Source organism: Piliocolobus tephrosceles, chromosome 9, assembly GCF_002776525.5.
Source record: "Piliocolobus tephrosceles isolate RC106 chromosome 9, ASM277652v3, whole genome shotgun sequence".
Taxonomy (NCBI): Eukaryota; Metazoa; Chordata; class Mammalia; order Primates; family Cercopithecidae; genus Piliocolobus; species Piliocolobus tephrosceles.
The window spans coordinates 72,874,948-72,900,174 of NC_045442.1; the positions used below are offsets into that span (position 1 = coordinate 72,874,948).

At 41.1% G+C, this 25,227-nt stretch overlaps 1 protein-coding gene across 2 annotated transcripts in view; it reads left to right on the top strand.

Annotated features, from left to right (window-relative positions):
• Window positions 1-21,663, top strand: part of LRMDA (leucine rich melanocyte differentiation associated) — a 1,127,556-nt gene extending 1,105,893 nt beyond the window's left edge. Inside the window, exon 7 of one of the 2 annotated variants that reach the window (XM_023204865.2) lies at window positions 21,497-21,660. In XM_023204865.2, the coding sequence (XP_023060633.1) occupies window positions 21,497-21,576 (80 nt within the window). In that variant the 3' untranslated portion in view covers window positions 21,577-21,660. Of the gene's footprint in view, window positions 1-21,496 lie in introns of both variants that reach the window. The other variant, XM_023204866.1, reaches the window with a different exon arrangement.
• The last annotated feature ends 3,564 nt before the right edge of the window (window positions 21,664-25,227 follow it).

Consider the following 25,227-nt stretch of genomic DNA (forward strand, 5'->3'; position numbering starts at 1 on the left):
CCAGCTAATTTTGTATTTTTAGTAAAGATGGGGTTTCTTCATGTTGCCCAGGTTGGTCTTGAACTCCTGACCTCAGATGATCCACCTGCCTTGGCCTCCCAAAGTGCTGGGATTACAGGCATGAGTCACTGCTCCTGGCATATAGATACCATTTTAAATGAGACATGTAAATAAATTACAGACACCATCACACTTCATCCCTCAATACTTTGGCATGGGTCTCCTATGCATGACGGCATTTTCCTGTGAAATAATAATACCATTATCATACCTAAGAAAATTAACATTAATTCAACATTGTTACCTAATTACGTGCAGTCCATAGTAAAAAAATTCCCCAATTTTTCCAATGGTGTCTCTTATAACTCTTTTTGTTTTGATCCAGTGTTTAATCAAAGTTTATACTTTGCATTTGATGGTTAAGGCTTTTAAGACTTTTCCAATCTAGGGTGATGGTTCTCAAGGGTGGGCCCCAGACCAGCAGTATCACATCACTGGGGTCTCTGGGAGTCAATCCAGCTATCTTTGTTGAAAGAGGCCCTCCAGGTGATTCTGGCGAAACTGAAGAACGATTGATCTACAGCATACTTCCCACCTTTCCTGCTTTTCATGACATTTCATTTTTATCAAAAGCCCAGGTCAATTTCATTTTAGAATGTCCCACATTCTGAATTTTTCTGAACATTCCCTCATGGTTTGATACAAGTTTAACATTTTGGCAGGCATAGGTGATATTGGGCATATTTACTACATCATGTTATGAGGCACATGATATTTAATGATCTCTTTGTCCTTTCTTAGTGATACTAAGATTGAGCATTTGGCTAACGTGGTTACCACCAGATGGATCCCCTCTAAAGGCTATGTTCCTCTTTATAATTAATAAGTGACCTAAAGACTGTGTGAATATTTTCTTCCCCAATAAAGTTTCACCCAATAGTTGTAACAGCCATTGATAATACTTGCCTGAATTATTATGTTGGCGTATGGTAATTTTTCTAATTTTGTCACTCCTTCTATGTTAATTAGCTGTCATTCTTTAAATAAGAGTTTTTGTTCTTCCCTTGCATTTATTTGTATTTATATTTGTTTAAATATTATGATGGACTCATACTTATTAACAAATTCAATGTATCAAATAATTACTATCATCATTCATTCCGATGTTCAAATGATGCCAAATTTGGCCACAAAAGAGCTTCTTCAAACTTCCTTCTGTGCTCTTTCCCTGCTTTCTGACACAGCAAGATGTTCTAGGCTCACTGTGTACATTTCCTGCCCCACAACATGAATCAGCCATTTCTCCCAGTAGCCCTTGTTATTTTGGAAACCAGTATGTGGATGCTAGATGTCCTGCACACGTGCGTGACACTGGAGCACATGCGTGCACGCACAGTCATATGTGTATATTTTAATCGTAATTTCTTACAGATCCCTCAATTCAAACTTACAGAGCTGTTGTCCCTTCTTCTTATCCTTATCCTTTCTTTCTTCTGCTACCTTGCTTTCTAGGGCTGCCATAACAAAGTATGATAAACTGAGTAGCTTAAAACAACACAAAATTATCTTACTGCTCCATAGGTCAGAAGTCTGACCTCAGTCTTCATTGAGCTAAAATTCAGGTGTCAGTGGGGTTGCACTTCTTTCTGGAGGTCCAAGGGAACATTTTTTTTCTTGTCTTTTCCAGCTTCTGGAAGCCATACATATCCCTTGGCTCCTGGCCCCTTCCTCCATTTTCAGAGCCAGTGACATTGACCTCTCTGACCACTTTTCCATCATCACATCTCCCTCTCTGATGACAGTCTCAAAAGCTTCTTTTGTGATTAGATTGAGCCCACCAAGGTAGTCCAGGATAATATCCCCATCTGCAAAGCCTCTCTTTCCGTGTCAGGAAACATATTCACAGGTTCCAGGGATTCGAGTGTGGACATCTGGAGTTATTCTGCCTACCTACTTCATCTTCCCTTATTCTTAGTTTTATTTCTCTTCTCTCTGAAAATCTTGACTTTTAACAACCTCAGTATATTTATACATTTTCTCTGTTCTACAATATACACAAAATAATTTGAGAAGGATAATAGCAATAACACTAGCAATGATAAGCCTGCTAAGTTAAAGCTCCAGATTTCTTTGTAGTTTTCTGTTACTCAGAATATATTCAGGCATGTAGTTGAAGTACTGTGTTACAAAATTACTTTAATTAATTTCTTTGTATAGTTGTACTACAGGTTTAATATACAATTAGGTTCATTTTTTTCTGTTTATATTCAGACTTAGAGTTCGTATTTTTCCATCCTTTTCAATTTATTTTATTTTTTCAGCATGTAAACTATACAACGATAAAAAGAGACATATTCAGAGAAGTCCCTGTCCCATCCGTATCCCCTTTACCCTATTACCCTATTTCTTTCTTTCTTTTTTTTTTTTTTTTTGAGACGGAGTCTCGCTCTGTCGCCCAGGCTTGAGTGCAGTGGCGCGATCTCGGCTCACTACAAGCTCCGCCTCCTGGGTTCACGCCATTCTCCTGCCTCAGCCGAGTAGCTGGGACTACAGGCGCCCGCCATCTCGCCCGGCTAGTTTTTTTTTGTATTTTTAGTAGAGAGGGGGTTTCACCGTGTAGACCAGGATGGTCTCGATCTCCTGACCTCGTGATCCACCCGTCTCGACCTCCCAAAGTGCTGGGATTACAGGCTTGAGCCACCGCGCCCGGCCCCCCTTTACCCTATTTCTACCCACCTGCTACACATTGTCATTCTTACTCTCTGGTTTATCCTTCCCACATTCTTTTTGGAAAACATAAATGGATATGTGTATATGGTTATTTTAACCTTGTTTTTACTTCTTTCTTACCAAAAAGTACCTGCGTTTATTCATTTTTTTTTTTTTTTTGCTTATTGCATTTTTACTTAACAAGATATCTTGCATATATATATGTGTATTTATATACAGTTATACATATATGTATATATCTATATACATGCATATACAGTATATCCTGGGAATCACTGTATGTTAGGTAGTCATGGAAATCTTGAAAGGAGTAATTATTAAATTCTTAAGTACATCTTCTGTATTGTTTAACTTGTTACAACTCTGTATAATATTTGTGACTTAGCACAACTATAAAAAGGCATGCATTGAGAGAAAATGTCTTGTATGCCTTCTGCCCACCTCTTCCCTCCCTGAGGCAGAGCTAATTTTTTTTTCCTATGTTTGCATAACATTTTGTATATTAAAGTATTATGGCAACTTTTATTACAGTTATTTTTATTTGACAAACCATCTCCCTTTCTGGCCTGCTACTTTCTCAAATGTACAAAGAATCTCTCTCTCTCCTTTTCTTTCTTTTCAGAAGTGGGAGTGAGTAGCAGTGATTATGCCTGGCATATGGTGTTTCTCCATTTACCTATTTTGCCTGAAATTCCATTAGAGATTTAGTCAGTCTATTTTTATAAAAGTGTCTATTTTAAAAAAGATATAACATCCTAACATGTATTAACATATCAGAGACTAGCCACTTCTTAGAAAAGGTATGAAAGGTCAGATGAGAGAAAAGGACAGTGGTGTTTGGATTCTGTCTTTGATAGAAACCCCAAGGAAGGCAAGAGGGAGTACAAGCTTTGTAGATACTCTAGGAAGAAGAGAGGATGAATCAAGGAAAGGGAAAGAGGAGACAGAAAGAAAAAGGGCTATATCATGATGTCCACGATGTGAGCTACTCACAGCACAGGAAATCTACCTAGATGATAATAGGGGTGATGTTCATTAGGAAAGAAATAACCCCAAGGAGTTTTTTTTCTACATGTTAAGAAGCTGAGGCCCAGAGAGATGGAACAGGTTTCCCAGAGCAATAGCACTAGGAACTGGAACAGCAGACTTTTGAGTCCACCACACTCACCCTGAGTTGAGGTGATCTTTCTTGTGATCCCTAGAGGGAACCTTTGAAATCAAGCAGGCACCCCCACTTGCCTGGGGGTGGGCAGAGGGCCTGAGCAATCCCTCCTTTTAGAGCGCTTTGTAGCTGGGCCACTCATCTCAAGTTTGAAATATACCATCTCCATCTTTCCTGACCTCCTTCAGTCAAGTCAGCTATATTTGTGGAGGTGCATTGTTCAGTCTCAGAGCATTGTTTAAATTTAAAATCAATAGAGAAAAGTGAGCCGGCGAGAGGCACAGACTGATTAAGTGCTGTCTGTATGAAGAGGTTTATCCTCTGCCACATTTCCGTTGAAAGCCTGAGAAACATGAAGAGGATGGAGCAAAGTGAAAACAGATTAAAAATTATGTCAGGTACCAAAATGCAGTAAAGCAACTGCATCTTTGACAGGTAATTAAGAATTGGGTGACTTTGAGTTCTGATTTGGCGTAATGATGTCAACATGTTCACACACACACGCATTCCTTGTATACACATAACACACACAAGATATACACACAAAGTAGACACACAACATGTACTGTGTGTATTGTATAACACAACTTACATAAAGACACACAGAAGACACATACAACAATACACTCACACCCACATGCCCACATTCACAAAACACCCACATGCACACAAAACATGGAACACACATTAGTGTCTGCACACATGTGAAATTGAACTTGAGCAACACAATAAAGATGTAACTTTTCCATCTCCCAATTCATTCTACATTTTTATTTTGATAAAAGATAGCAATAGAGGGGGGAAATCTCTTCATCAGAAAATACAGTGAAAAAAATTCCCAAGACATTGTCATGTATTACTGGTTATTTTTGGTGGTTAAGAGAATTATTTGAAAACAAAGAAGCCTTTCACAAAGCCTCTAAAATACAAAAGATTTAATAACATTTACATCTGTGTATCAGCCATGTCTGTAATGCGAGTCATGAATAACACATAAACCAGAGCACGGAAAGAACAGAAGTGCTCACACATCATTTAAAATCCAACCCACCCCATCGTCGGTGGAATCAAATACACAGCAGGGGCAGTTCCAGTTGCTACACACACAATAGAGTCATTGGAAATGAAAACATATTAATTATGTTCCTTAAGGTTAGGAAAGAAATAGCAGGATTCACTAAACCTTTCTAACTTCTCTGTTGAAGATTTGTACCAAAGAGTACATCCTGGGTTGCCTCTTTATTTTTCCTAAGAAACTGCAGAATGAGCCTGTGTTTTTGTCCTGTTTTACTGTTTATTTGAGTCTGCACTTGGGGCTCAGACTTGCCTCATTGTTGTGCTGAAAATGGAAGAAAGTTGGCTTGGAAAGATGGATCTTTGTTACGACAGAGTAACTTGCAAAAAAAATTACTTGTTTTAAATGCTTGACAATACCTGCACAAGTCCCAGTGGTATATGTGGAAATTCATGCTGCGATGAATTGAGTCGTGTAGTATCCAGACCTAGAGCCCATGGAGCAACATGTTTGACCATGAAGGAAATCATTCCTTAATCTGATTTGGATAATTGTCTGTGGCCCAAATTTGGAATTGTATGTTCCTAGGTCCATTCCTTTGATTCCTGTGTATATCCAGGGATCTCCTAGGCTGGTGAGAGATTGTCAGACTCTGCTAGGAGGCAACCTCTGGTGCCCAATAGAGAAGGGTGAGGCCAGGAATGGTGGCTCACACCTGTAATCCAAGCATTTTGGGAGGCCGAGTTGGGTGGGTTACTTGAGGTTAGGAGGTCAGGTCTAGCCTGGCCAACATGCCGAAACCTCATGTCTACTAAAAATACCAAAATTAGCCAGGCATGGGGGTGCATGCCTGTGATCCCAGCTACTTGGGAGGCCGAGGCAGGAGAATCACTTGAACCCAGGAAGTGGAGGCTGCAGTGAGCCCAGATTGCCCCACTGCTCCAGCCAGGGCGACAGAGTGAGACTCCATCTTAAAAAAGAGAAGGATAAGTTCAGGGGAAATTGAACTGATGATTTTTGTGTGAATTCATATTTATTCTTTAAGTCAGTATTGTGTTTTGTTTCCAGGGATAAGAAGATGTTCACATAATGCTAATGTTAGATTAGCACATTCTGTTTGCAGGCTTTTGTTTTGGCATTTATTTCTCCTTCTTCTTCTGTTCACTGTTTCCCCTTCTACCGCTAGGCCTCCTTCTGATGGTGTCAGAACATCACATGCCAGTCCAGAGTAGTTTAAAATGAGCTCTGTAAATGTCATGGAACCCCTGCCTCTGCCTCCCCTATGTGTCTCATTTCAGTGTGAAATTCTAAGCACTTCCCTGTCCTTACTGCTGCAAAAGGTTAATAGTCGTCTTTTTTTTTATGTACTGTAAATGCTCAATTCCTAAGGATAGTGTTTCAGGGGCAAGTTGAGTGTAATTGCTAAATAATATAGTCATTCTCTTTTTAAATGAGTAGCACTTGCATGGTTCCAGATGCTCCTGCATGCATTTGTGTGCATGTATACATGCATGCTTGTACATGTGTGCACGTGTGTGTGTGTGTGTGTGTGTGTGTAGGCAGGCATGGGTGAGGCCTCCCCTTGGAGGAAGTCACAGTCATCCCATAGGAGTTTGCACATTTACACCTTTGGGTTTTAAATGTTGTGCCGCATCCTGGGCTTTTAGGTGCTGCAGATTATGTATAATAGATGACCTGCATTTACAGAGATGTGTGCTATACAGATGTAAATGTTATTATAGCTTTTATATTTTATGTTCTTGTTGAAAGATCATTTTGTCTTTGAATAATATGGCCGTTCAATTTTTTTTGGAGGGGAGGGGGTTATCTTTAAAAGAGAATATGAAATGGATATTGCACATCATATATTTCTTAAAAGTAATTTGGAATTTTAGGGTCTGGGATTGGGGCTGACTGATACACTGCCGTGATGAGATATAACCCCTGGAAAATAACAGCACCAGCACATGCCTGCATCTGTCTAACCTCATAATTCACTTTCACATTGGATTATGGATGTCTGCGTTCAGTGAGTCTATCTTCCCTTTAGGTATTATTTCAGCCCTTTGAGATAATAAGGAAAGTTTAATTGCGTTGTTAATTGATTTTTTGCACAACATTATTACCTTGATTGATTGCAGAGTTGATGAAAATGTTAGACACAGGCAGCGTGGAGTATCAGCCAGGCAAGGAGTGGGAGCCTTGTGGAGAATAGATAACCTTGATGTTAAGAGCTATATCCTTCAGATATGTCTTCCCTTGACATATTGATGGCCCTTGAAAAGGGAAAAGCTGATTGTATGCAGAATGCAATCATTAAACCCACTTCAGCTCACTGTTGATTAATTTGTTTTTTCCTGAAGGATCTGGTTATAGGGAAGGCCTCACTTGTACCAACTACAGCCATTTTCCAGGTTCCAGACTGTGCTTAACCCTCTAGGTGAAGGAAAGTGAGGAGGGTGGCTTGACTGAGACGGGAAGATTATCTTAGGGTGCACAGGGTGTGTGCTTAAGACTCACAAGGTGTCTCCATGCTCAGGAACACTCTATGTCCTTCACCATGCTGATTTTCCTGAAATTATTGATTCTTTAAAATGCCAATAGCAAGGAACCATTCACTAAGACCTGGTGTAGGATGAAACTGTCATTTGGGGATTGTCAGGAAGGTGTTCACCAGTCCAGTGGTATCAGAAGAGACATGGCACTCAGGAGCTTTTATTATACATTAGGTAAAACCCTGCATGAGATTGCCCCCATGATTGGAGAATTTAGTTGTTATTGGGGTGTGCTCATGTGTGTGTGTGTGTGTGTGTGTGTGTGTGTGTGTGTAGAGGGTGATGATAAAAAGGGATTTCTGCAGACAGTTTCTTATATTTTCAATTACTCCTCTCCCTGGCCTTATATGACACTTTCTTAGAAAAGTTTATTGAAAGCCATCATCATTTTTTTCTGAGTCCAGGGCCATCTTCATGGTAGCAAAAATCAGATTGATTGATCAGTTTGTTTACTGATTGATTGATAGGACTTCTGTCCTGTTTCCCTCCCCTCAACTCACATCACTTCATTCGCTACTGCCCAACCCTGCACAGAGACTCAGTGGCCTGACTTTATGGGCAAAGAAGTTGCCCCTCTGGAAGAATGCAAGCTCTTACACATGCAGTACTCCTGGATAGCCTCATCTTCTAGGGAGAACGGATTGCTTCCCCTGCCACCCCCTCGCCAGCTTCCATGCTTATTACTCATGGAACATTCTGGCTTATTTTGCCCTCTTCTTTCCTTTGTGGCTGTACCCAATATTCATTCAAACAAAATTTCAATTGTATAGCATTGCTGGAGGCCCACCAATAGTTACATCACCTTCCTGGAGTCCTGAGCCCCTGGGGAGAGGTCATGTGGACTTCTCCCTGCACCACAGAGCACCCTGTAGATGGAATTCTCTGTGTGATGCTAAGCACAGTTTCTCCTCAGGCTGCCCCACCCCCTGCATTATGAGTCTTTCTTCTCCTTAACTCACCACTGGTGCTCAGGGAGTCTAATATCCATAGAGTCTTGGCCCTCAATTACAGTAATGGCTTATAATGAGATTTTGGCCAAGTAGCAGGTAGCAGGTTATTACTTCCTGCTCAGCGTGGGCAATGTCTACGCTGTTAATTTGTGTTGCCGAATGTAGCTTAGAGCTGGGCATCAAACTGTCGGCGCCAGATGTATTCTATTAGGTGCGAGGCTCACATCGGCCCATAGGCAGTTTTTTTTTCCCCCAATATGGAAGCATGTTAACTTACCACAGGGTGAATCCTGACAAATTCAAGCCAGCCAAATAAAAGGGGTAATATCCCAAGTCATCCAAGTAGTACATTCTAGGGACAGATAACACCTGGTACCACCCACTGTCAGCAGTGCCTCTCTGACTGGGGCATTCTATTGATAGGCAAAAAACACACCCATCTTAATATTGCTGGAGAGACTCTGGTGCCTTCATTAAGTTGTAATGAGCCTGACCCTAATGAAAGCCCTTATAACATGCTCTTCTACTATTTTCCTTGTCTTTATCTTGGGCAGAAAAAAAAATGTACAGAGGTTCATATAACTCTTATAACCTGCTTTCTACTATGAATTCTTCCTTAACCTACAGTTTCTTGCACTAACATATACATACACATATACATGCACACACACACACACACACACAGTTTTTTCTCAAAGCAGGTTAGAGGGTGGGGAGTTGAAGATTGGGAAATTATGAACATATTTTACCATTTGGCACTGGGATGAGCTAGTGTCCAAGAATTATGCTGTGCTTTCTGCAACAACAGACTCATTTTTTGTAAAGAAATTTCTTTCGGTTAGATTATATATCATCAGATTCCCTTTGTTTTCTTTTCAGAGAAAGCAATTTAGGGTGTGCTGGAATTAGGAAAGATGATGGTAGTATCAGTACAGGAAGAGTTTGTTTGGGTTCTAATGAAGGGTAGGTGGAGGCTGGACCAATGGGCCCAAGTAAGGAAGGCCTTTTCCCCAATCCTTGCAGGGTTTGAATTATGACAAACCCAGTTGTTACAGGGTCTGCTTAATTTTATTTGAAAGGATTTTTTTTTTTTTTTTTTTTTTTTTTTGGAGCTTAAAGAATTAGGAAAACAAGAAAGCAACTTGTCTTTATTTTCAATGACTCTCAAGAAATTTCAGCCTGCAGAACCGGACAGACCTGTGGATGTTCCCTGCTTTTGATGTAAGCTCTCTAATAGGAACAGATCTGAAGCCCAAAAGCAAATTTCTGCTTGAGAGCAAAGCCAAAATTCCCATTCAGACTCTGCAGGAGGACCCCCACTGCTCAGATTTCTTCATACAAGATTCTGTCAGTTTTGGGGGAGTCTAAAGACTTTATGTGAAATTTTTCCTGCAAGTTATTTTTTGGTTATAGTTCATAAATGATGGTTCAGATCTATTCTACTTATCCAAAGAAACTGTTTTCTTCTTTTTTCCTGTTAATGTAATTGCACATCACTAAAATTTGAATGTTTATGGTTTTTGTTTTAGATAAAGAGCTGGAACAACCTTTTATTATTATTATTATTTAGGTACATTAGTTTTCAGACTGCTATTGGGGATAAAATAAAACCTCCATTTACCAAAACTCAAGACATTAGACCCCTCAGTTAACCAGATGTTTTAAATCTCTGGTTTTAGGTAGTCTTGATTTTACAAGAATAAAAACTAATGTCATGAGTTTTACTTGTTAAAAAGACATAAGGGCCCCTCTTTAGGTTGTCCTAAAACAGTGTTTCTTAAAGATGGTCCCTCAGGATTGGCATCACCTGGGAACTCGCAAAAATGCATACTCTTGGCCCCGACTCAGATCCACGGAATCAGAAACTCCGGGGAATGGGGCTCGGCAAACTGTGTTTTCACAGGCCTTCTCAGTGATTCTGACGCATGGGCAAGTCGTGGAACCACTGTCCCAGGGCTAACCCATACATTTCTACCTATAACTGTCCAGGGATGTATAATAAATGCTGGGGTTCAGAATAAGTATGCTGAGATCTCTTCATCTATTCCACAATTTTAAAAAAACGTACTGCATACCTACTATACCATAGCTTTACGATGCATGGGTGAAAAGCTGTCGTTTTCGATTTTTTGGAGCTCATATAAGCAGGAGATCCTAAGATCTTGAGAAATGTTCAATCTGCAGCCTTCCCACCCCAGCTAAACTCCTAACTGTACTATCCTCACTAAAGGCACTCAAAGAAATACTCAGTTGTGGTCACTATGATTACCTAGTAAGACAGTGAAATTGACTTTGGTTTTAGTGTCTTATGCGTGAAAATTCAAAAAGGTTTCTAGCTAACCATGAGTTAATGAGATAATTTAATTAACAAGGACCCAACATTCCCCTAGTGGCTAGTCACGTGACTGTTATATTAGGAAAGTTAAGAAGATGCGTGAGGGCCATTTTATACTTGCCTCACTGATCACTTGAGAGTCCTCTCGGCTGAAATGGAGAGTAACACCTGGACCCAGCTCTGGTTTCCCCTGCTTTGAAGGCCAGTAACTCCACTTTGTGTTTACTCCTTCCCTGATTGAATCTACTCATGTATTTTTATCCTATAAAATTCTAATTTAAAATGCCATTCCCTAGAATGTTATACCTTTATTGCTGTTTTTGTTTGTTTGTTTGTTTTAATAATGATACGTTTGAAATCTCTAGAAGCCCATAAATACCTCTTTCTCCTAAAGGGAGGTGATCATTCATTGTTCCAGGCATGAAAATAGTTACTTGACCCATGTACCAGAGACCAATGATGGGGATCAGATGAGGATCAAACAGCAGCTGGAATTATTGTCATATTTTTATTTGAGTAGCTTCTGCCTCTCTTTTTTGATGACACTGGGACCAGGTATCCTAAGAGGGAAGGCAATGGCTGGGTGGATTTGCAGGAAGGGGGAGCATTAAAAGAAGATAACTTTGTGTGTATTGATCCATTTTTCATGTTTATTTATTTTTATGGTTTTTACTTTTTTGACTGTCAAATGATGGCAGCTCCATACCATCGGATGGCATATCTTTTTGAACTTTCATGGTAAAAATGACTTTTCCCCTAAGAAATGCAGGAAATCTTTATTATTTTGAATGCTTATTTACATTTGTGGAGGTGATGTGCAAAAATCCCCAATCTCTGAGCCTGGAAGATTAACTAGAACAATTGATGGTAAAGAAAATCAGTCCCTGAAATTGAGGCAAGAAGAACCCCAAAATGGGGGACAAGGAGTGTCTGATAGCCCTATTCCTGAAAGCCTTCAGCGCAGATTGACCAAACATGACATATTGATCATTCAGAAACCTATAATTGGTGACCAAAAGCACAGTGTAGCTCTAATGACTCTCCCTGAATAGTTGCCGCCATTTATTTATTTATTTTTTTAAAGCAAGCGGCTGCTTTCCTAAATTCATGCTGCCCTCTAGTGGTGATGCTCCCGACTTCAGCTGGAAGGTGGAAAGGATGAATGTAGAGATAAATGGCGGGAATCGAGGAGGTGGTGACGGGGTGGCTTTTTCCTTTCTTTCTTTTTTCTTTCCTGTCTGAAAGATGTGTGAGTTCCTCACTCAAACATTGAAAAAGAAACGTGAGGCCAGAGTACTTGACCACTGTCCATTTTGACTGACAGCCTGGTTGATGTGACATCCATCACGGAGCCGCACTGAAGGGCACTTCACAAATCTGAACGGTTTCGCATCCCATCTCGGCGTGCACTTTGGAATGAGTGTACAGCCCATCTCAAATCCATTAAGCCCTACTTAGAATACAGACATAGGAGAGAGGGGAAACACACTCACACCAAACTAGTCTTGCAGTTCAAGTTTCTCTCTAAGAAAAAGCACGTAGGAATGAGCCTACTAAGTAAGGATGTGGGTGATCTTTGATGTTCTCTGGAGACCCCTGGTTCCTGTGAACAGGACTGAACAAATAAATAATGAATTTGAAAAATAAGCGGAAAAGCAAAATTTATATTCCTGTCGCCAAGGCAGTGTCTTATAATTCAGGGATATTTCTGGGCTAGATAGAGTTGTATGGGTGCCTGGTCTGGTTCTGTCGCCTTCCAAAAGCCAGTTGGAACCTTATTTTTCTACTCTGTAAAATGAAGGAATTTACCTGAAATGAGGTTCTTTAAATTCTTTCTCAGCCTGAGAATCCTCCAATACAGTTAAATAAGTATTTATAAAGAAAAGTTTACCGTTCTGTATCCAAGCTTACTAGGCAGTACAGCAAATCACAGAGAATCCTTATAGGACAGTGTAAACAATTCATTGTTTAGGCTTCATCTTTGCTTGGACCAAAAAAAAAAAAAAAGAAAGAAAGAAAAAAGAACCTGATGCTAAAAAACAAAATTTGGACTGCTGAGATTTAGCAGTTCATTTGGGGGGTGGGGAGGAGAAGAGTTGTTGGAGAAAGGAAATATTTACCATGGAGTTTGACCTCTCATATTTATAATATGTTTCTGTTTGATTGACATACAATGTGTATAGAGGTAGGAGCCAAAAAAGGGAGCTCCCAATAAAGGGGCTAGTGAGCCCGCCCTCCAATCTGAGAATCTTCCCTCAGTTTGTACTCACTCGTTACTACCCCCAGTCCAAAAAAATAGGAAATTAAAAGGCATTGACATCTAAGCGAAAGTACATTGTCTGTTTCCTTTCCAGGATTCACATAATGGAAATATTCGCTGCCAGATAATTTGTAATCTGTTAGTCTAATATTTCTTTCATGTGGAGAGGACTGAATGGCCCACCCAGTCTGGATAGAGCCACGGCGCCTGTAACCTGAGTGTGGGGTCCAGGACCCAAGATGGGACAGTGGAGAATGTCACCAAGGATCTGCTCAAAGATGCAGTTATTTCTCAGACTTGGGCCAGCTTTTCCATTTTCCACTGACAGATTATATGACAGACTATATGAAGAACTTGTCCTGCATTTTTTTCTCCTCTCTTTCCTTCCTCACCTTCCCTTTTTCTTCTAAGATGACAAGCCTTGTTTCAGCTGCCCTGGGAGCCCAGGGTGTGTTTTCTAGAGGCTCTGGTTTGTCACACGACAATAAGCCTGCCCACTCTGTGACTGCCTGTGTAGCCCCCCTGGTCTGGGAGGCTAGCCCCACAGCCTCACCTGCTGAACCCCTTCACGACAAATTTTGCAAATATCCCTTCCCTGCTGACCGACTTCCTTCTCCTGTTTTTCCTTCCCTACAAACACGTGAGTGAGACTTGACAAGGCCCAGTATTTGTCTGAGCAGGCTGTGTAATCTGTCCTTTCCCACTGGAAAGCCATACTGGATGGGTCTGAGCATTGGAGTCAAATACCGTCTTGTCAAAAGGATAGGTTGCCTGGCCTTTTTGTTAGCTTTCTTTCCAGGTATGGTGCATCCTAACCCTTGAATTGTTGCTCCACACTCTAATATTTTGTCTGGCATTTGGTAGAAGACAACATATCAGAACCCCACAGTTTGGACCCTATCATGCACTCGGTATTCACCTTTCTCCTTCATACTCTTTGTGCTAAGAAATGAATAAAAACTAATGTTTACTCTACTTTATGATAACAGTGCTGGCAGAAATAATCAACCTGGGAAAAAAAATGACAGCAACTAATCCTGCACATAATATAATTTATGATGAATGAAAAATGGATCAAAGATTTATATCTTCTTGATATATTGAAAACCACACAAATACATGGGGAGGAATTAGCCTTGATAGAAATAATGAAAACAAAATAAAATTGAAATGAGCTAAAACTACACACAATAAAATTTGTTGACTAAAGTTTAACAGCAGACTCAAGTCTTCTTGTCACAATTTAGATCTGCAATATTTTATGCAAGGAAATGGGACTTTGTAAAAATAAATGACTCTAAAAGAGATTTAGAAGATGTAATCAGCACAATTTAATATTTGGCCAAAGCTGATTGAGGAATTTAACCTTACTGTAAAAATTACATGATAAAGGATTGATCCCATTGAAGATAAATTCAATAAAATAGAAATGAAAATGTTAAAAATAGAAATGTTTTTTGTACTTAAAAATTGATCAAGGAATTAAATTGGCTAAATGGAGTTTGCTGTGAATAATTAATGCTTTCTCAAAGGAAAATTATCAGGCTAGTTTACATGTTTGTATTTATAAACCTGAAGTCAAAGCATCCCTGGAGTCAAAGGTGGAGAATTCAAATGTCTACCAACACAAGACATCAGGGTCAGTGTAGTAGGGTAGGAATACCCCTTGTGGGGTTGTTTTTGTACAATGAAGGTGAAGCAGGAAGCATGGTTTGAAGTGGTCACTGCAGTATTTAGCAAAGAACAGTGTGCAGTACCCCCCCCCCAACCTATGGTGCAAGAGCCCTAACAGAGGTTTGGGGGTTGGCATGCACTGTTGTAATGCAGTACCTCATTCCCACCCAAGATGCAGATGATAAACCGAGACACTTGCCTGAAGTCATGCTCAGCTAGGTTGGGAAGCAAGTCTCACACTTTTTTTTTTTGCTTTCTCTGCCCTCCCCTGGGTAAGGTGGAGAGCCTTTCTTCATTTCATCTCTGACCTGAGGCATCTCAGATATGCTGCAGATGAAGGGAAAATATACTGGGTGGAGAGAAAGGTCTTTGTCCTCCTTCCTCAAAAACTGCTCCCACACAATCCCTTCCCCTAATACCTTTTAAAGTCTCTCTTCTTTATTTTGTCTTAGTATTTAAGTAGCTTACACTGAAGTAGGATGTTGTGCTAGGAGCCTGTCATTTCGCAGGCTCCGCTAAATCCTGTGTGATAGCCACAGCAGAGCTGATAGCACATCACATGGGCTGACCTCAGGGTATTGCTCCAGCTACTTCTCAAGATCATAAAACATGGGTGTTTATTCCTTTCCAGTTCCCCGGGTATTCATGGCCGCACTTAACAAAGACTGAGGAATGTGCTTTCTGGGGAATGTCCCTTCCCAGTGTGTGATGTTTACAGCTCTTTAGGCCAGATGATAATGTTCACTGTACTTCTCTCTTTTCAACTAGATGTTGTGATTGCTTTGTTTTTGTGGGAGAAAGTGTTTGGGGTAAAAACAACACCAGGATTTAGGAACTGAGGCCATTGCCTCCTGTTACTCTTTCTTGTTCAATGAGGCAAATATTTAATCTGTATATATTTTCAGAGTGTTTCAAATGTCTGAAGTCTTGCCAGAGGTTAAAAGATAAGTGTCCAGCAATTGATATTCCTTACTCTGTAGATTCTGTGTAAATTTTATGTACATGATTATTTTAATGGTATTCATTTATTCAACAAATATTTATTGAACATCTCCTCTGTACCAAGTGCAGATGCTCTCCAACTTACAAAGGGTCAACCTATAATTATTTAATTTTACAAAGTCGTACACATTTGATAGAAGTTGTAACCCCATTGTAAGTCGAAGGGCTTACAACTTCAGATAGTTTCAAGTAATGATGAATTTTTGCTTTACAATAATTTCAACTTACAATAGGTTTATTGGGACGTAGCTCCATGGTAAATAAGATGCTTCTGTATGGTTTTAGGTACCGGGTGTTAGAAACTGGGGAGGAGGGAGAATATTGTAGGGGATGACACATTTATGGACATGTATAGAGTCCCATGGAAACATTGTTCTAGAGCCTTCTTCAGTAGACCAGGATGCTCCTGATCACCTTTTCCTCTCTGTCACTGGGCCCATCCACCTCTTCACATCATTGTTATCACCTTTTGCAGGGGTCATGAGGTATCTAGTTCCTTCCTTTCTCATATAGATTACAGAACAGGAGTTCTATGGGGGAACCGTTCATCCCCTGTCTCCATCCTAGTGCTAATTATAACCTCCTCGTATCACAATGGAATTGAGATATATTTGTGATTCCATAGCTACATTTATAAATTCATGTGAAATAGCATTTAAAATAACGATCCCTAAAGTGATGACTACCAAAACTAACAACAGTGATAATTATTCTGTTTTACAAATATAAATGTATTGGTTCAACCTACACTCTAGTATCAAATACATTTTTGTAATTTACATGCAGATTCTTTTTTTTCACCACTAAAATATTAATAACAGACCACTTGCTTTGATGGCTAGGCTTTAGTTCTGTTGAATACGGAGTTATGAGTCTTGGGCTTATGCCAAAGCCAGTGGGACACAGCCTAGTTAGCGGTCAGCACTTCTAGCTGTGAGTATGAAATACAGGTTGCAGGAAAGTTAATGAAAAACCTTTCCTCGGGGATTTGGGGGTCCTCCGGAGGCCCCCTTCTATCCAGGTTATGCTGTGGGGATACAGGCTGGATGAGTTTCAAGGGCTGACTTAGTCTAAATCAATTTTTTTATTTACTAACCTGTTGAATTTGTCTCCTGCATCAGGCAGTGTTGGACCTGGTGTTCTCATCTTCATGAGGAAAACATTGGAAAATGCCAAATCACCTATTTCAGAGCTAAAATGAACCTCTGAGATTATCTGGCCCCTTGCCCTTGTTTTACAAATGGGGAAACCAGCCCAGTGAGAGAAAGGGACATGTACATGGTCACGTGACTGTTAGGGCAGGGCTGGATCTAAATGCAGGTCTTTCCCCACTTCGCCTTACTAAATAGACTATTGAACTGCAACTGGTATTGTGAGGCCATCGAGGAATCAGGGAGTCCAGGATGCTGGATGAAATGAAAGGATGTACAAGAATTCCCTTCCGTGGACTGGACTCTCAGGGCCTCCCCCAGCAAAATCTCTGGTACTGACCCTGCAGTCCCAGCCTTGCATCCAAGAAAGGAGGCTGATTCCCACCCACTCAGGCAGCCCCAAGGTTATGACTTCATCTGCATAATTAGGACATCCATTCCAGAGGGGGAAAACATGGAAAAGATAAAGGGCCTCTTTAAAACAGATTCTTCCTGATAAATTTTTTTCATAATTATAGCTTTAACAGCTTATGATGATGGGAAAGCTGGCTACTTAAGAAAAATTAGGAGTCTCATTTGGCAAGAAAAGAATCCCCCGGGGGACAGTGCCCTGTCATTTTTCAGGGTCTCTCGAAAAGAAACCCCACACAGACAGCTGCACGTCAGCCTGACACAGGGCAAGCCTGTTTTACTTAATATGGCCAAAGCCAGATCTTTTAATTAAAAACACTGCATATGCCATTAAATGCGTTGTTCCCCCTCCAGTCCCAAGACGTTGTAGTTTGAGGAGATACAAACAAATGAATACGTTGCAGATGTTCAGAGAAACCATTGCCTACTTGAGTCACAAACCAGCGAGTTCCCAAATTCCAGCCTCGGAGTGCCTCCCCATCAAAATGTTCTTTGCAAGCAAACTGTTCCCTCCGTAATTTTCACAGTTTATGGCAGTTGCCATGGCGGGAGAAGAAGGGCCGTGGGGCAGACGAGGGAGAGAGAAACACAATGCCACCTCACTTAATTTACCAACAGAGCCTCATATTTTACAAATAAGCTTCTTGATAAATAAAGGCCTGTGGCCACACATGGGACTGTGCTGTTCTGTGCATGTTTGCTTTTCCTGGCTAATTTTATTTATTTATTTTTGAACACAAAAGTCACATATTGGGGGTAATCACATCCCGACTCTGAGCTCCGGGAGGAGACGCACAGAGGCAATGCTCGCTTAATCTCAGCCACTGGAGATAGTTTGGGTTTGACAATTTCAGCCGATTCTTACCATCACTAGCCAGAGCACCTTTCTCCCCAGGCGAGTTCCGGCAGCTGGATCTCATTTTCAACTGCCAGGCCATCCCCACGCCTTCCTGGAGCAGCCCACAGACTGAGTGCCGTCCTTTCCGGGAGTTTATTCAAGGTGACAGCTCCTCACACAATGGCCTTCTGATCACCTCAAGTAGCCGAGATATCAGTGAGGTCGGGCGTGCTCCTCCTGCAAATTCCAAATTTAGATTGACTGAGGTTATCCTTAGGCCCCTTGTCCCCACCGCTCCAGCAGAACAGAACTGCCAGGACCTTCGCGGCCGCAGTGAGTTTTGTAATGATGTCTGGGGAGAGATGTTCTGCAGGGGCAGGCAGAGAAGACCCCAAGTGATGGGGAGTGATGTCAGCTTTCGTTAGAGCGGCAGACAGCGTTAGAATATCCTTGGCGTAATATGGTGCTGGTATCTCTGTCAGCATCTCTGTTTTCTGTCACCGCACACAATCCTCGGCCTGTCTACAACCCTGACGGTGTCTTTTCAGATCAGGCTGTTTCCAGCACAGAGACTAGCTCCGCTCTTCACCACACAGCCCCTTTGTTTGAAGTCTGCCCTTTTGTCATTAATGCACTTGATGTCTATTTAAATCTGACAGTGAATGTGGTATCTGTTTTCCTGTCAAGAGATCATTGACAGTATTAATACCTCATGTCCTTGCCTCATTTTCCAAGCGCTGACACCTAGCCGCAGTCTCCTGCATTCATCAAACAGCCTTCTCTCACCAGGATGTCTATAAACATTCTTACTTCCAGGCCCAAAGAAAAAGAGTAGGCCTTAAAAAGGGCTTTTATCAATGCCAGCCAGAAAGAAGGCTCAGGAATGTGGCACAGAACACATCACAGCCCACGTTCCAGGAGCATCCAGCCTGTTTCTAGGGCGGCACTTGCCGTCCAAGTTGCATCTAGGTGAGCTCTGGAGTTGAAGTTTACCCTGGAGAAAGGGAAGAAAAAAAGCAGTTGAATCCTTGAATGTACTGGAGAGTTTACTGGAGATAGGGCACTCATGGTGGGTGGTGTGTGTGTGTGTGTGTGTGTGTGTGTGTGGCGTGTGTGTGTGTCTGCCTTTCATCCTTTTGCTTAAGAGAAAGATTGTGTTCTTTATGACATCCAACAGACCTATCCGTTCCTTTTTATTAAAATTCATGTTATCCTAGTGCTGTAGAAAGAAATTAGCATCCTTTGGCCCCATCCTTCCACATTCTGCAGGGTTTATTTGAATCAATTATGTTTAAGGAAGCCCTCTGTGGATACCTGGCAGAACCGAGGTACTCCCACCCAGGCCTGTAGTGGATGCCAATCCTGGAGCAGAGCCTGACCAGAAAACCCCACAGACCCACAGGATCCTGGCATGGGTGACAATATTAATACGATGCTAGTGGCTGCATAATTCAGCACAATAAAGGAAACAGCTCAATGCCAACAACTAAAAGAATAATTTAGGTCCCGAGAAGGGTCTCAGTGAGGTTCCATCCAAGCTCAGTTTCCAGGCACCAGACCAATATTGAAAACCAGAAATTGGGGATTGGGGGCCAAGGAGAAAGCATGACCAAGGAGGAAGAATGATGCACAGTAAACTTGCTCATGGGAACATGGCAGGAAATAAAACTAATGAGAGTGAGCCCAAGGCCAGCTTTGAGGCCATGGAACAATGTCACCCTCTCTCCATTGCCAACGCTGAGAGACTCTTTGACCCCAGCAATTCCTAGCTTTCTTCCAAGCCATCCAAACTAGGGAGCATCTGCTTTGTCCTTAAAAGTTTCTAAAAGTCATTTTGATCCTTATGTAAGAATAAGGTTTGAAGTTTTGTGGTGGAGAAACATCTCTTTTACAGTTGCAAAAATATTTACTACTTAGAACTTCTGATGTGAAAAACCTGGTTAATTTCAAGTGCTAATTTATCACAAATTAAAAAAAAATAATGGGCTTGTTGGTTTCACACTATTACACTGATGGAAATAAAAATAATCATGTCCCTAGGTAGCTATTTTCACAGGCAGATTTGTGGCTCTTGAATGAATGTCTTATGGACATTTCCTTTCTTTGTTTTTTTCAAGTTGTGTACAGTTAGTTCAGAGACTCAAGTCCAATTACATCTAAGACAACTCTGTCTAACTGAATTTAAAATAGATTTTTCTAAAAATAGAAGAAAATAAAAATGCAGGTGGTGAAAATAAAACAGATTTTTCCTTGATAATCCTACAGAGCTTTCATAATAACTATGGAGGTGATTTCTTATGGGTATTTAGAATAAATAATGAGTTGTCTAAAAAAGTTCCACCCTACCGTAGGGGCATTTTTCATTGTTAAGTCTGCTACAATCTCCTTGAATGAGAGGCGAGCCTTATGTGGAGCCACAGAGTTACTTAAAGTAAAACTGAAAATGGAAATCAAATGCTTTCTGACCGGAGAAAGAGAGTTCAGGATGCCTGTAAGAAGCCATTTAATGTTGGAGGCTCTTGTTCCTGTCCATGGGGAGTTTTTTGGTTTTTTTGTTTGTTTATTTTTATTTTGAGGGCATCTCGCTCTGTCACCCAGGCTGGAGTGCAGTCGTTCAATCTTGGCTCACTGCAAGCTCCGCCTCCCAGGTTCACACCGTTCTGCTGCCTCAGCCTCCCAAGTAGCTGGGACTACAGGCACCCGCCACCACACCTGGCTAATTTTTTTTTTTGTATTTTTAGTAGAGAAGGGGTTTCATCGTGTTAACCATGGGGTCTCGATCTCCTGACCTTGTGATCCACCTGCCTCGGCCTCCCAAAGTGCGGAGATTACAGGCGTGAGCCACCGCGCCCGGCCATCCATGTGGTATTTTGTCAACACCGCCTCTCTTCCTTAATCACCCCATATGTGCTCAATGCCTGGTGCCTGCCAGGATTTGGAATATTCGCTCTAGAAGTTAATAATATTGCTTCATGATAAAGGGTATCAAAATAGTCACATTCTGGGAAGATTGTTCTGTCTTTTGCTTGGGCTGGGTTCATCTTTAAACTCTTAATTTTCCATTCTTAGAAACTCTACTAAGGGAAACTGGAGTGAGGAGAGGCTATATTCTGGGGAGTAATTGGCCAAATTAGGTACAAATACCTAACATGTGGAAGAGAAGTCATGCAGAAAGCGATATTCCTAGGAACCTGTATTTGTAGTGACATTTTATTTCAATGTCAACTCTGAGGTCAACAGAACCTCCTTGTCTGTGAGGACAAAAAGATAGAGTTCTTCCTTTCTGGGGCTTCATCCGCTTTCTGCTGCCCGTTGAATCTGTGATTGTCTTCCATGTCTGTTTTTCAGCACCTGTGGTTTCCCTGCTATGCTAATTGTGCCACCTGTAATGATGTGTGTCTTTTTATTCGCAGGCGTCCTGGGGAAGTGTCGCTACATTTACTACGGGAAAAACTCGGAGGGCAACAGGTTTATCCGAGATGACCAGCTCTGAAACCAAGTTCTGTATACCTTCACCCATTTCATGAAAATAAAATCAAAAGGGAAATCAAAAATAAAGACAACGCTAAAGAAAAAACAATAGCCCACGTTGCCTCTCTTTGGGAAAAGCTATGACTTCAGCTTTTGGTACCTTCTGCTGACTTTGCCAGGCCTGTCAAGATGATCCTTCTGCCTTAGACTGAGTGGTCACATAGAGATTGACATGATTGCCCTTAAGCAGGTCTCATCCACCAGGGTGACAGACAGCAGTGGCGAAGCAACAGAGCTGACAGCATGAGCACCATGATAGATTGTCTGGTCCTGCCACTGCTCACAGGGGAGCAGAGGTCGCACCTGGGGCCTCCCTGGGCATGCTCAGTGGCTGCAGTCAAGTGAGAAAGACTGTCTTCAGCTCACCTATTGAGTTGAAATCCCTCTGATACTCATCGTGCTGCGGGCTTATTTTTAGTGAAAAAGTCACAGTTTAGGGGAAGGCCACCCTCCCTCACTCCCTTTAAATCTTCACCTCCTGTATTCTGCATATACATAGCTCCCATCTCTTCCCCTCCACATTCCTTTAGCATCATTTTTATGACAGGTGATGCATTTCGGTTTGCAGTTTTTCGAAGAACAAGGTATAACTTCCCAGCCAGGTCATACATTTATGGCTGGCTTCATGTTGCTACAATCCCTTTATTGGAGTAAATAGCTTTCCCTAAATCCCTGACTACAAAAGCATGGACTTTTATCTTGTTTCATTCAACTCTAAATCTACTTCTTGCCCTGAATATGATGCAGTGTAAGGCAGTAAGACATCTTTCTCAGCACGAGGGTTTGGTTGCACCAGGGACTCTTATTCATTAATTTATTTTTAACCGTACACACTTCCAGTGATGCCTGGGGCCATACTTGTGTGTGGGGCTGGCTTGCTCCTTTGGGTGCTATTTAAAGGTAGTGAGGTGAAGAAAAATAGAGTGATGGGTCAGGAGGTTAAGAAACAAAATTAAGACTGTCAAAAACACCCACCAGACCAAAGAGTTTTTATAGAAGGCACAAACCTTTTGGATTTCGCATTTGTCACGACTTCTCAGAAATCAAATCCATAGGTTGTGAGACAGTGCTTCCTGTATGCTTGGCTGTGCCCTAGCACTAATGTCACAAGGAACATAAGTGTAATCATTGCTAGTTGGGTGACTCTAAGTTTATCTAACTTGCTGGTGCACCAGTCAGATCACTCTAGAAGATATTCAAAAGGCAGATTGTTCTTGACACAATAGTGTTTATTTTTCTGCTTCTTCTATTTCGACCACGTGTTCGTTGTCCTCCCAGTATTAGGTCAGTTGGATGACAGCAAAACCTGAAAGAGAATCCCTCCAAGTTATAGATACTGGGGACCAGGAGCTGCTATTGTAAAACTGTGGGGACTCAGAATCCCTAAGCTGCCCAAGGAGAACCTACTTTCTCAGCTCTAGCCCGTTTACATAGCCTCTGGCCCACTGAGTCAACACAGGCCTTGAATGATATGTATTGAGGCTGGCAGGGGTCCCTGTTAGAGATTACACAACCTTTGTTAATCAGTTCTTTAGACAAGTTAACATTAAAATCCTCAAAACCATGAATAATTGGAGAATGTTGAATGTTTGCCTTTATCTCTCAAATCCATTAGTAACTGGAGTTGAGTACCTTTTCTCTGTTTGATCTACAAAACAGCACTGGAAAAATGCTTTGCATTATCTGCATTTGGTCCCACCCTCGGTTGTTGTTTAGAAGCATCAACACATGCTTTCTCCCTGGCATAACATGGGCAGCCAGAGTTCTGTGCAAGGGCAGCTAGACGAGTCCGATGTCATATCCAATCTAGCCGCACATATATCCTTGTCTTTATAAAAGGCTTTAACCCTGCCTCAAACAATAAAAAAGCACTTGTGAACTGACCACAGAATTTTTCCATCTTTATTTTTCTTACTTGTTTACTTTTTTTAATGTCAGAACCATTTGTATCATGCGCAGGAATGTCTCCCTCAATGTGAGCTTTGGAGGCAAAACATATTTTTGGAATGAGTTATTGACCACATTGTTTTCCTCTCTTTGGGTTGTTTATTTTCTTCCAGAATGGTGTAATAACTTTAATTAAGATTAGCTTTAATTATAAATTACCTAAAGGTCATCACTAAGGTATATTCATCTTATTGATAGAGTTGTAGTGAGCTTTGTTTCTCTTAGGGAGGGATAATGATAATGAAGTGCTGGGTTGCTCACAGTTCCACTGTGTGTTAACCAGATTTCACTGGGCTAGAGCTAGATTTTGGTCTGAATTGGCAGAGGTAGAAGCCATGTTGCATGTTTATCTTAAATATGTAGGAATTTCCCAAGCCTTATTTTTCAAAGTCGAGAAGTAGAAAGTAATAAATTCCATCAGGGCCCAGACATGTTTTGTACCTCCTTTACCCTTTGGTCTTTCTTCCTTTTATCCTGTTCCACTGAGCTTGTTCTTTGGGGATTGTGGTGCCTGACATCCCTGTCTTCCCTCCCCTAGGACGCTGACCTGAGTGGAGAGACCTCGGCAATACAAGGCTGTCCTGCAGCTCTCTGTTGTCTCAGCAATGTCAGGACGACTGTCTCTTTCCTAAGTAACATAATTTTAAAGAACAATTTGTTCCTTAGGGAATAATGTCTTGGATTGGGGGGAATCCTATTAAAGTACAACTATTGCAATCATTTGCTTTTACTTTTACCAGCCTCGCTCATAAACCCTCCATCTGTTTGTTGCTTTAAATAGAAGCACATTATAAGAGATTATCACTTGATCAGGCTGCATGTCTGAGTGTTGTGTGTTTTCACATACTCATGTATACTAAGGAATAAAAGAAAGCAAACCACAGATTCTGGATGAAAGGATTTTTTCATTTGTGTGTGTGTGTGTGTGCATGAGTGTGTTTCCAGCAGAGATGTATCTTCCACATTTTCAAGGGAAAAGTGTCTTTCTTGCTGTTTTCAAGAAATAACCTGGCTGTCTTTCTTTTCTTTGTTAACATGCAGACCAAAAACAATCCACAGGGCCCTTTTCATCAAAACAATAATGGTGTTTAGTACTTGCTACTGGCAAAGGCAGCCTAAATCAGGTCTGTGTGGCTGCAACACAGGTAGTGCCCAGCATGGACACAACAATACCCATTGAGACTCTTCTCTGGTGTCCATCGTTGTAGCTGATCCAGTGTGACCTTTGACCATCTGCTTCTTCCAGTTCTGTTTCCAGGAAGAAACCCTCTCTGAAGAAGGGTGCTACCACTACTCAATTCTCTGTAACTTGTTCAAATACCATGAGGAAACTGTTGTGAGTAAGACCTGGAAAGGAAAATGAGACCAGAGAAGCACAAAGAATGTTGATTACCTGTTTATATGACAACTGGACCATCGGCTTGTGATACAGTGTTGTGTGTTACTTCTAATGCATCAGCAACCACTCAAATGATCTGAAGAACATTGAAAGGTACAACCACTGTTCAAAATATTGTCTTCCTACAAGTTTACCTGAAATTTCCCAGCATTGGCAGTTCCCATCCTTTGGGTAATTATAATGCTAAGTGTTAATTTGTCACTTTGTGGTTGGGATAGGTCATAAATTGTGTTATTTGTGCATATTATCATATAAACACATGCTAAT